This window comes from Hermetia illucens, chromosome 1 (genome assembly GCF_905115235.1).
Source record: "Hermetia illucens chromosome 1, iHerIll2.2.curated.20191125, whole genome shotgun sequence".
Classification (NCBI taxonomy): Eukaryota; Metazoa; Arthropoda; class Insecta; order Diptera; family Stratiomyidae; genus Hermetia; species Hermetia illucens.
In genome coordinates, this window is record NC_051849.1 from 65,811,300 (window position 1) to 65,824,604 (window position 13,305).

General features: G+C 41.7%; 1 protein-coding gene across 4 annotated transcripts in view; it reads right to left on the reverse strand.

The window, feature by feature from the left end:
- Positions 1-1,258: 1,258 nt before the first annotated feature.
- Positions 1,259-13,305, reverse strand: part of LOC119655166 (cadherin-86C) — a 784,156-nt gene continuing 772,109 nt past the window's right edge. For 3 of the 4 annotated variants that reach the window (XM_038060935.1, XM_038060926.1, XM_038060918.1), the window contains 6 exons: positions 12,348-13,123; positions 12,153-12,276; positions 6,502-6,632; positions 5,469-5,559; positions 4,842-5,038; positions 1,259-4,777 (listed from right to left, as the gene is read on the reverse strand). In XM_038060935.1, coding sequence (XP_037916863.1) covers positions 2,227-4,777; positions 4,842-5,038; positions 5,469-5,559; positions 6,502-6,632; positions 12,153-12,276; positions 12,348-13,123 — 3,870 coding nt within the window. In that variant the 3' untranslated portion in view covers positions 1,259-2,226. The remainder of the gene's footprint in view (positions 4,778-4,841; positions 5,039-5,468; positions 5,560-6,501; positions 6,633-12,152; positions 12,277-12,347; positions 13,124-13,305) is intronic. The other variant, XR_005249882.1, reaches the window with a different exon arrangement.

Here is a 13,305-nt window from a genome sequence, read left to right on the forward strand (position 1 = left end):
ATAGCGGCGTGTATCCACACTATTAGGTGAGACCTAACTCCCCGTGAGGCAAAGGTTAATTTTTACAACCCACAGGATGAAAGTCCTGGGGGGTTTAACGTGACTACCTGCCGTGAAGGCCTAATCTCACGGTCCTCTTCGGACACGGATTGATTTTGGGACCACAATCAGAGCCCCGCCATGCAAGCACAGCGGTCCTGGTTTATACTGAGTACAGGTTCAGTATTCATACCAGTGGATGTGAGGCCTATCTAACACCTCTGCCGCAACTGAGGAGTACGGCACCCGAGTGGTACGACGCAACTCCACGCTCGAGCTCCGAGGAGCTCTGTCCGCGATGTAGACATAACCACAACCACCATGAAACTCCCACTAAGGGGCCAGCCACAAATAACCGGGCCGAGAACACATCCTCCAGGAATTCTCCTGGAGCATATGCTCTCAGAGGGCCATCCCGGTTCCCATGGTACCAGATAACCTCCGGTGAGGCTTCGTGGCAGAGCCACTTCAGATGAGTCCCTTGCAGACTCGGGTCTGATCGCCCTCCTCGAGTACGTGGGGACAACCCACAGGATGTGGGAGCTCATTCGAACTTTGCCTTACTCTCACCGTGATTACCGGTTTGTCCTAACCTCCCTCAATTTCACTCGTGCTGGTGCTGCCATGTCCATCCCAAGGTGCATTCCTCTGCCGCCCGCTTGGAATCTTCCCACTTTCACTGTGTCCGGGCCACTTGGCTACATTTTCACCACTCCTAATAGTGTCCACGTCACCAGCTTCCTTCATTTCCGTTTTTCCTGGTAAGGGTGAAGGAGAAGGTTTTGACAGGCAGGATTCAGCCTGTAGTCCCCTCTCCTTAGTGACTGAAGTTTCCTTCTGCCGAACCTTTCTCTTCCACTTATGGGTAGATTTGATTGATCGTAATCGGATTTCCAATTTCTCCCAAGCTGAAAGTGTTTGTATCTTCCTCTGCTGCGTCAGCCTGATTGCTTATTATCGCGGGTGGATTCGAAGTCTGTGACTTGTTGCTTGTTGTTTCTTATTCTTCGCTTTTACCTTGGCTTTGGGTAACCCATGCTTAGTGAAATGCCTACTTTCAATTTTTGAACAATGTCTTTGCGAACGTAAGGAAATATCGCATTCGCATTCGCATTTTTGTTAACAACAGATTCTTTTATCTGAGATTGCACTTGAATGGTGGCTTGCTATTTACGCAGTAGATGAATAAAACCCAAGCTGTTCAATAATAATAGTCATTTATTATTTTTAGACTTTTTCAATGTCAAGAGTTAACAGAGAAGTTTCTAAATATTTTGACAAATTTTGAAATGTCTTGACTAGGTAATAATTACAATAATTATCTAATAATAATATTTTCTTATCAAAAAGGTTAAGTAAATTAATTTATACAAGTACAAAGAATTATTAATATTTTATCTACTTTCCTCACTAGCTTCCATTAACAATAAAAAATCAAAAGGGAATGAACAGTTCAAAGTTGCTTTAAAAATGTAGTGAGCAATACTAGAAGGGGAAAATGATATTTGAATATTTATCTATGCGTCGTTTAATACTTTTTGCTTAGAAAATAACTACAAGTTACAATAAAAAAGTATCTAACTTACTTCAACTATTTTTCTTTTTACATTTTCCGTAATTAACGGCATTCTTTCCTTGCGTTCATTCTCACACACATCCTTTAAAATAAGTCTTACTCTAGGAATGTGTAAATCATTTTGATTATTGCTAAGGAATAAAATATTTACAGGGAATTGATTGTGAACTAAAAACTACTTTGTAACAAGGAATATCTTTTTGAATAATTAAAAAGGAGATAATGATTGTGTTGGAAACAAAAACTTGCACCAGTAATTTTGCCTTCATTCCACTTCGTTAGCTTAGCAGAATATGCCAGGCGTCCAAATGTATTCGCATTCCGGTTTATATTATTTATATTTCGCCATTTGTAATAAACATTGTATGGCAGCGGAACAGATCACAATATAAATATTACTGAAATGGCATTTAGTGCTTTATTGCAACGTAAACAGGAATACTGAATGCATTCAGTGTATCGGAGGAAAGATTTGTGCTTGCGCACAAGTTCCTTTCGAACCTTATTGCTTATTCGTCCTTTCCCTAAAAATACTCTAAACTTGTGAAAAAATTAGTGAATATCACAACAGTAGCACATTCAATTCTCAACGAGAAAAGTAAAATGGCGGATTATGAAAATGGCGGTGATTCGCTTTCAGATGGGATTCGCTTCACTTGATTGACATTATCATAGGCAATGGTGAACACGCTTTTCTTTTCAGCAATCGGGTTTCGCCGACCCATGCTGTGAAGCAGAGAATTCATGGCAATTCCGGAATCATGGTCATCTTCCAAGGTGGCAGCGTTTAATTGTTTTGATTGACTTTGGGCAGTAGAAGCTTTCCGAGACGAACTACCGTCGATGTAAACGGTCGTTCCAGTTGACGACACTTTCACTTCGTTTTCTTTGATTGGAGACGGTTTTGGTTTGAAGTCCTTTGACTTTTTCTTGCTGTCGCCACTGACAAATGGAGGGGTCTCTGGGTATAGATAGTGTGGCAGCTTTGTTGGAGGAACTGGTATGTCAGGGGCAGGGTCGTATTTTCTCTCGAAATGATGCTCGGAGTGCTGAAGCAAGGGGTGATTTGCTTCAGTTTCAATACGGGGTTTCAAATTTTTGTTCACCAGAATGTCTTCTTTCAGAAGACGTGCTCCCTTAGGGGGTGATTTGCGAGGCATTGGTTCTGGTTTTTGTTTACCCTCATCCTGCTGTTCCTGAGGTTTTGCTGGGCGAGCTTTCCCAGGGCGTCTGTCACTGCCTCCACTCGGTTTCTTTGTACCAGCTTTTGGTTTCACTTTATCCGATTTGTGGTCTTCAGATTTCGAAGGCCCCTCTGAGTCAGTGGTGCCTTTTTTCTTCGCGTAGTACCACTCCATATATTTGGGCACGCTCTTTGTACTTTCCACGTCTTCATGATCTACTCTTTCAACAAGGTCAGTTTCGCTTTGGGCTGATAGACGACTGCCTCGTTGCTTTTGTTTGTCAGGTGCTGGGGGCTTGGGAGCTGGTCTTTTTGAGGCACGGTTTGGTGGTTCGGAGGTTGTTTGTCGTCTTGGTTCTTTGCTTGTGACGGCATCTTTTCGGGAAAGACGCGGTTTTGAGGGCGGTGTTGCAGGTACTGATTTGGTTGGTTTATGAGACTGTTGTGAAGTTGATTCTTTCTTATGATCTGGCGAGGACTGACGGCGAGAGGATGATCTACTGCGGCCATCTCTAACTCTAATTTCGATGTGTCGTGAGTCGTCATCATCTGTATACTCCTCACCACTTTCGGAATAGGTATTACGGCGGATGACAATTTCATCGCCGTCTGATTCTCCCTGCGAGTCATAGTAAGCAACCTCCTTAACATGTATTCGATGTTTTTTTCGATCTTTGAGATCAGGGCTTGCCTGCTCGTCAAGGGAATCGGAAATCTCCATCAAGAGATCTTTGTCTAGTGATGAAGATTTCGATTGCTTAAGCTTTGCTTTTGAGCTACTATCTCCTTTCATTTTCTTCAACATGGCGACTTTCTTCTCTTTCGTCGGTGACCGCCTCTTGTATTCTGCTTCCTCACTTTCTTCTTTTATTGGTGTTCGAATTTTTCTCTTTACCTCCTCAACCATCACAATCCTTTTACGTGGTTTATCAGCTGGTCTGTATCTGATTTTCTTTTTGTGACGCTTTCGCTTGATCCAATATACACCATTGGGGCTATTGGGAGGACTGTAACGGATATATTCATAATCATCGTCTGACATAGAATCATCGTTTTCACTACGCGCTCTTCTTCGCGCTGACGTTGGGACAGCATCTGTCTGAGTTCCAGCCTCACAATCAGTTTGAGTTGCTATGGCCATCGAGTGGCATGGAAGACTCTGAGTTTCAAGGGCGACTTCTTGCTGATTATACCGTTCCTCTAGTTTTTCTTTTTCAAGAAGGATTTGTCGGAGCAATGCATTTTGTTGTTTCAAGGATTGCTCAAGTTCCTGCTGAATAAGGGACTGGTTGGATACTGCCGGCTGCAACTGGGGTTCGTCGTCTAACTGGCTTTTGCCTTGAACTGGCTGAGTGTGAATGACTTTTACTTCGGGTTCCATTTGGGAGTAAACCACACTATTTGCACCTGATTTGGTCCCATAAAGGTCAGTCGTAGTTTGGATATTTTGTACTTCGTTGGGCATAGTTTGAATGTAGGTTGCTCCAGGTACTATCTGGTAGTGTTCTCTGATTATCTGCTTGCCGTCTGGTTGTTCCTCTATGAACCTTCGCATAAGAATTTCTTTCCCACTATTATCCACCATCACGAATTGTGGTTGAGTCAAAGTTCCGGCTTTAGGTGGCACGTTCACGTAAATATTCTCTTCGTCCTGCTTTCCTCTAGTCATCAACTGTAGGATTTCTGCGTTACCATCTTTGATGTATAATTCCCGATTGGATTGTCTTTTCAAACTGCTCCTTCCACCATAGTCAATATCACTGCCACGATCAATTTCATGACGTCGCATTGAGTCGTCGTCAATATGGCGCTCCTCTGCTACTGTCCCATGTTTAGATTTATACTGATTGCGATAGATATGTGACTCGTTGTGTTCATCGACCACATCCTCAATGTACGCATCACGATCATTGATCAAGTTTGTTCTAGAATTATGGAAATGAGTTTCTTTGGCTGCATTCATATCTTTTAAATGATTTCTGGAATGAAGATTGAAATATTGTTATTATGAAGGAGTGTCCAGAAAACCTGAGGTGGACATACTTAATCCTAATTTTGCGATCATCAGCGGATCGGGCTCGACGGTCGCTTTCTATACTATCAATATGATCGCCACCGTCATCAGCTAGTTTTTCGTTATAGTTGACACGGCGACTGAATTCCCACCGGGTCGGTTTCGTTCTGGGGTCTGATGTCTTCTCCGCTGACCACGCTTCCCGTCTTCCCATCCATTCCGCGACCTAGAAATCATAACAAATCATGAAAGTCAGTTGAGCTCCGAATTATCTCTGGAATCCCAAGCCACGCTAATCTCTACAATAGGAGCAATACAGGCATGCATCGAACGCTGTCTTAAGGACACAACTAATGAAAGCAGATACGGTTAAAAAACCAAAGATGGTGAAGACTAGAAGAATATTAGATGGAAACTATACTGACGGAAAATTAGGAAGCACAATCTGGGATTGAGCCTCTATAGCGGAAATGAAAAACACACAGCAAGTAGCAAACTTCTACAAATCATAATAAAACGTCTAAAATAAGACCAACAAACACTAAACAAAACTACCAGAAGAAAGGGGGAAAGTTAAATGTACTTTTAATTCTACTTTCAGTAATTCAATTTTTTGGGGGTAGCAATTCTTGTAAAACCAACAACACAACATCTACCTGAACAGATTTTGTCTGTTTTCCATTTGCATTTTCTCTATGAACTAGATGAACATCGTCTTCAGTACTACCGACATTTATAACTCTTTTGCTATAAGAAAAGAGAAATAAGACATGTTTGGTTTTTAAAGAAGATCTTTTTCCTCTATTTTAAGTTTGTTGGTGACTGGACAAAGGATTTAGCAATCAAAAGAGCATTGAAATGGTAATCTGTGCTTTAGTGTTTTTGGTTCGTCCTTGAGTTTCTGGGAGCTTAGCGTTTGGAAAAAGTATGATAACAAGAAAAGACCATTTTATCTGCATGGGGAATTATTATATTATCTGCGTGAGAACCGAAGTCCTTAGGATAGATTCGCAAAGCGAGGATAGTACACCGTCGGAAATACCTAGCAGCGGTGGTATGATCACAATGTTACCCATTTCTCAATCGATGGAACATCCTTATATGCAAAGATGAAAAACCATCAGAAAACATATTTTAAATCGAACCCGCTTTAGCTACAATGTTTTAATCAAAATCAAAAATAACAAAACTTTTTAGTGTCAAATAAATCGATCTTTTGTTATCATATTCCAACTTTCATCAAGACTAAGTTCGTCTAATTCAATAAAGACTCAGATACTTATTAGAAGCGCAGATTAGATTGTAAAGGCCTAGAACAGTATGTAACTCATTGTCTTTGTTAGAATGAAGTTGAAAATAGGAAAATTAGTTTATATATGTATGTAATAATATAAGGGATGCGTATATTTAACTCAAATAGTAAAATTTCCTTCGAGTAAATTTTTGTTTTTTCTCTTTTTCAAATTTAACTCACCAAACTGAATTAATTTTTCAATGCCAAAATATCTTCAACTGATTTCAATTTCTCTCAGATATGAATTGTTTTAACTAATTCAGTTTATTTTTTCCTATTTTTCTTCAGGTACTTGATAAATATAGGAATAGTTTTCCAATGCTTTTACTTATGCATATTTACTAACGAATATATTTAGCTTTTACTTTAATTATAAGGATTTGAGGAGTACTAACCTTGCAGCACTGTAGAGCGGACACCATGAGCATATGCAGCACAAAAGCAAAATTAAGATGGTTACTGCTATAAGAACAGCTAATAAAATGAGGAGCCAAAATAACAGTCGGTTTTCAGCTCTGTAGATTGTCTGAAAAGTACGAATTGTTAAAATACTTGTGTTAAAATATTTTTTCTTCTACATAAAATAATGGGGTAATATACAAATAATGACTAAACAAATTAACTCTAAAGTTGACATTATTTGGGGTTTTACATTCAATAACGAGCATGTTGCTTGTTGGGCCAGCGCACCGTGTGTACACGCAATTTACTCATGTTTTTTATGAGCTGGAAACCGTCCTATATATCGATATGCCGCAGTACCAGCTCGTGAGGAATGCAAATTAGTGTTTACAATTAGAATCGAGTCCTGTCTAAACCTCAAACTTTTTTGCAAGATACTATCGCTCTGTTGCAGGCCGTGCCTCCACGCTTTGACTTTCATCCCCAGTCCAACCTTAAATAACCAAGCTCTACATATGTAGGACACTTTGCATCTGGCTGCCGTGGTAAGCAGATGTTTTTTTCAGGCCCGAGAAAATGGACTACCACTGACTTGTACCGGTGCCTACCTAGGGAAAACTCTTCGCTTCTAAGAGATTAGATTTATGTCTGGTATTTGTAGTCTAGCCTAAAATTGATAGACAAGGGTAGCTTCCTACGGGTAAGTTGCTCCCGAAATATATAATATATTTACATTGATAACTAAAAATTGTAGTTTGGAGGGAGCTACCCTTGTCTATCAATTCTTTCCTCGCTCGTCAAAAGCCTTTTAGGCACTCTATGGCGACCAATTTCAAAATTAAGTTTCCTTTTTTATAAACTAACAAAACGTATGAGGACCGCGAGAAGCGGTGCTAAGCGCCACAAAACACGCAACGAAATTTTCGGGGATGACGTGGGACCGGAGTTACCCATGCCCTCCGATGAAGAAATTAATAATCGACTCTTAGCAGGAAATGCCTGCGGAGGCCAGTGAATGAAACGATATGTCAGCTAAGTATGATAATGGGCTGTAGTAAAATGAGAATCAGCGCGCTCAAATTAAACTGCTGATGAAAACGATCGGCGAACTTAGGAACACAGTAAAATCCCTGCAATCTATGCTGGCGAGAATATTTGCCGCTATAAACGAGGGACAATTTACTGCAGCCCTGACTAAGCCAACCGAAGCACTAGATAAGTTCCCATCTGCGTGAGCTATGTGAAGTAGTGACCTCGTCATCCGTCCAACGCGGAAGGAACCCGCAGGCGAACCAAAGCCTAAAAGAGACAATTCTTCTAATTGAGGCATATAATATTAATGTCCCGCAGCTATTGAAATCGATAAAGGACAAGGGAGTAAAGGCGACTCTGAAAACACGAGCGGTGATAGAAGTCTCATTTTTGCGGAGTCCACAGGGGACCATAGCAACATCTTTTGCTCATTGAAGAGCAAATCCCTTCATCCCTTAGAACCCAGTCCATAGTTATCCGCGGTTTCCAAAGGGAAACTGTCCCCGAAGAAATTATGGCCGAACTCACCATAGAGCATTCATTTCTGAAAGTTCGCTTGTTTGCAAATTTTGTGACCTGACAAAATAAGGTCCTCCACAGGAAATATCCCTCGTTGCTTATTATCTTTTTATATCCAATTTTGATCTCTTCCAAAAGCTCAGTGAAGTTTTCAAGGTGTCCTTCATTAAAAAATTACCTTCGAAAAAGTCAAGCTACTTAAAATTTAATTTGTAATGACCAGAGTGGTTTGCCGATGGTCAAAGGGCTGGAGATGATCAAGAGGGGAGAGATATCCCAAAAAAGCCTCGACACGTGCTTGCATGTCATTATATCAAAAATTCACATGTCCTTTCCAATGCGTGGGCACGCATCGGATCCTGAAAGATAAACCAGCCTAATGAATGACCAACACTTGAGTTAAACTGGAAATTCAAAACATGAACAAGTTGGGAAACTGGAAGCTGTACGCTTCAGGTATGAAAGGTTTTGTGTAACTTTTTAAAAAAACATTAAATTCGACCTAGAAGGATATAGATCACCAACCGCTATAACCGTTTTCGAAGCGTGCTTGTGACCGACACACAGACAAACAGTAATCCGATTTTCATAAGGTTTTGCTTTATAAAAAGACAGATTGACCGTGTGTGTGGTGTCGTAAAATTCCGGACTCGAGCGCTGTGAACGAAAAGAACGACCCATGACGGATCGCATCCTCGACGGATGTTTCCCCTGCCTCAGATGTATTCTGAGGTTCAACCTTCCAGGTTCGGAGTTTTGCGGCTCCATGCGCGTCGTCAAGCTATCTCTTTTTCATTGTGTTGAATTTCCAGTTTAGTTTGCGCTAAGCCTATTAATAGGAGTATATTACCATAACTCGCACGCTACGAACCTTGATCCTGTCGAGAAATGGGCAAGAGTTCTTGACTATGGACGGCGTCAGAACGTATTATAAGTAAATTGGTCCGAGCAAAACAAATACGTGCTAGCACGCTAAATGTTGGCACTTTCACTGAAAAGACCGAGGAACCTGTAAGACCTCTTTTTGGCAGTCCCCATACTCAATATGGTGCTGGCATCGGCCAATCACGGGGTTTCCGTGATGCTATTAACGAAGTCGATCGATTTGATGATCGGCTGATGAACCTCAGCATTATATCAGTTGATCGCGCTATTCGCTTTCCCGCATATGCACCATAGACCTGATGTCGAGAAAGATGCCTTCTGGCAACTTCTCACTGCAAAACCTGTAAAGTGCCTGCTAATGACTGTATCATCATTGCAGCTGCCCTTAATGTCATGTAAACGAAAAGGCAGACGACAGTGCCATATGGGAAAAGGATCTGGATCTCGCAATGAGGGTAATAATAATAGTAAACGTTGGCACAACAATCCATGTTGGATCAGGGCCTTGAAGTGTGTTAGAGCACTTCATTCAAGACCGCAACGGTACACTAGGAGGCAATGTGGTCAACATTGCGCTCGCCCGAGATTATTACCTTGATTTGACTCAGGTACTCATTCACAGCTGAGTCGACTGGTATCTGACGTCAAATCACGATGCAAATTCCACTGCCACCAGTGAGATTTGAACCGCGACCTTCCGTACGACAGCTTTGTGCTCTAACCACTCAGCTATCCGGACGCAATGAGGGTGGCGAGCGTATAATCGATTTTGCGGACATCCATGGCCTTGTACTTGTAAATACGCGGTTCCCCAAACGATCGTCTCATCTTCCTAAATTTTATATTGCTTCACTACAAATCGACTACATTATTTCATAAGGTGTCGACATTTTACCGCCGTCAATGACTCCAAAAGCATTCTTTATGAGACCATCGCACCTGAACATCGACCGTTAATTGCCGTCTTGTGAATCAAAGCACCAATAAAAGAGTATAAGGAACACACTGTCGCGTCGCGTATTAAATGGTAGCGATTTCGTGAGAGGTAAGAAGAAATGATTTCACTTACGCGATTACCAACCATTACGAATGTGGAAGAATTGTGGAACCTAGTTAAATATATGAGAAGTAAATACGATCCACAAAGCGGTCTATGTAACCCCCGCGGTGACTAAGCCAGGTAAGTGCCGAGATATCAAACTTTGGAATGACAATGTCGGATTGTCCGTGAAAAGAAACGCCTTTATCACAAATTTCTCGCCGATAAAACGCTGGCCAATTGGCAAAGTTATAAGAATTCCAACCGGGAAGCAAAGAAAGCGATCGGTGTCACCCGAACGATCCATTACAAACATCTTTACAGTAAACTGGACATTCTGGATGGCGAGAAAGCATCGGCTTTTCGACAACCGACAGCAAAGCACACAGGATAACGAATCCCTCTGTTGCCTAAATAACAAAAACGGTACTTTGCAGCGAGCCGCGACGGATAGATGGCGAGAATATTCTAACTGGAGAATTCGCTCATCCTTCACTTCCATAAGCATTGCTGACATTTGGAATAATTCCACCTGTCAGCGCAACTGGTGCCGTGAGGAAGACGGGGCGGCAACCCTATCACCCGAACCAAAACCAAGTAGCCGAGGAGAACCTCCATAGTGTTGGCACCGGGAGACGCTGTATCATATTGGTTTGCCGGCCATGATGCAGTAGGCGAATGCTCCAAAGGCCCAATTGGGGCCATCAGACCCGAGTCTGCACGGGAACTCATCTGAAGTGGTAATAGGTCACGACACCTTACAAGGGATAGCCCCTGAATTCACATACTTCAGGAGAATTCCTGTTGTATGTGCGTTCAGCTCGGTTGTTGACGTTAGCCCCCTAGTGGGACCTTCATGGGGGTTGTTGGTTACCTTCAAGCGAACAGAGATCTTCGGGCCTCAAACGTGGTGTTGCGTTTCAACACAGGTGCCGTAGTCCTTAGTTCGGTAGAAATTTAGGTAAGTATTGCATCCACCAGTATGAATGTTAAGCCATGCACTCGGTATAGACTGGTACCGTTTTAGCTTACTGCAGCGAGGCTCTGATTGTGGTCACAAAATTAATCCGTGTTTTAAGAAGACGTGGGATTAAGTCTACCAGAGAGGTGCCCACGTAAAACCACAGACATGTAACTGTCAGCGCAACTGAAGTTGAGAAAGCGATAAAACGAACGAAATTGGGAAAAGCAACAGCACCTGATAACACCGCATCCGACTTCTGGAAAGCGAAGAGCTGGGACCCAACACTGAGGCTCAGTGAATTCTTCAATCGGGAACACCATCTGACTGGCAAAAACCACCACAGTTCCATGAAAAGTCAAAGGGAGTCCAGCAGAATATTCAAATTATCGACCGATCCGGTTGCGCCTGTGACGATTTTTGAACGCAGTTTTCACAACTGTATTCGTGAAATTGTTAAAGTAGCCGTGAAATTTTGTCACGAACTACGGAACTACTGACGCAATACACGCCGCGTGGTTACGAATGGAGAGACACCATGAGAAACAACGCCCTCCTTATTTTGCATTTCTGAATCTGGAGAAAGAGTTTGCCCGTGTGCCGCACGAACTCATCATGGAAATCTGTGTTATGAAAGTGGCGTTCCACATCTGGTGTTTTTTACGATCGACGTATCAACGAACGTCTCAGATCTAAAATTTACTGTAACGTCGTCCCTCTTGTCGCCCTCTATGGTTCCGAGTGTTGGCCGACTATAAAAGACAATGAATGACGTTTTGCGGTAATCGACACGAAAATGTTATGTTGGACTAGTGACGTAACACGCGCTGATCACATCCGAAACGAGGATATCTGCGACCCATGTGGGGTTGCACCGATCGTGGAAAAATTGCGTCTTTGATGGTATGGTCATGTAATAAAGAAACCAATTCTAAGAGAATCTTCCCTTATTGGCTATTTGAAATTATAAATACTGCATTTTGGTAACCAACTCTCCTGAACTATCCTAACTAATTAAAACGGCGAGAGACATGACTTTCATTCGATTTGAACAAATATGGAGCCTATTTTGGAATGTTCTAAACCCTCTTTCTCATAACATATTTCATTGCAAACAAATCTTGACTTATCTGAGATGAAACGAAGTGAAACTTTCAATAGTGGAGAAAAGCTATTTTTCGAATGAGAAAATTATAAAATGTACTCACCTCACTTTGTTCCTCCCTTGTCATTATCGTATACGAACTATTATGTTGTGATAACCGTTGTTGGATTTGAGAAATATCTACAAATGAATTACCATCGTAAAGCACCGTTGCTGTTACGACACTTCTACAAAATTCAAAATGGAAAATTAAATTAGTAATTTTAAAATTTCTTCCTAATTTACGACTGTAAATTACCTTTCCTTAGCATCACCGCCCAGATTCTTAGCACCAGGCTCATCGCCGACTAGCGGCCTAATATCTTGTATAGTGACGTGTCCGCCAGTAATAGTGGACAAGGTTTCTTCAGTCTTCTTTCTATCCGGATTGGATCCTGGCACTATAAATGTTACAGTCCTTGCTCGACTTTCGGGTGGATAAATTCTTATAGTAGTCGTTGAGAATCTTACTGGGACGCCCAAGTCATAGGCACGAGCCGTAAGCACGAATACCTCACTATCTTCGTTCTTATTGCTACTGTTTATCTGTCTCCTCTTCCGTTTGTTCCTCCTTTGAAGAACAATCAAATCTCGCACGGTTATTTCGCCTGTCATCTTATTTAAATCGAATTTATTCTCATAATTTCCATTAATTATTTCGTAGCGAACTTCGTTATTGGGGGGTGTGGCGTCATTATCAATGGCTTTGATGAATGCCGGTGTCGTGAAGTTTCTCAGGTCTGGCGACAGGATAAATTCATAGACGGGTTTCTCGAAAATAGGCGTCTCATCGTTAACATCAATCATTTTAATGATTAATGGCACTTGGGCCCGGTTTCCAGTTCCCTCGTTGTCACGAGCTTCGATGTAGAGGTGGTACTCGGGCATGACTTCACGATCGAATCCATGATTGTCAGTAGATACTGTGACTAACCCTGTCGCGGCATCCAGGTTGAGGGAGGTGTTCAAGTAACCTAATATTTGTGTGTAACGAACGTGACCACCCATACCAGTGTCAACGTCTTCAGCGTGAACCTAAAGTAGGATAGCAAGAATTCATATAAATTTAGGAAATGGAGAAAGCCTAAAACAACATAAGAGGGGTTTTTCCTGACTTTCCCCTCTATAACATTAGCCATAGGATAAATTAATACCACCGTAAATTAAGTCTAGTATTAAGCAAAATGTTAATTTCTAGGTAAAGTTAAGCTGTTAGA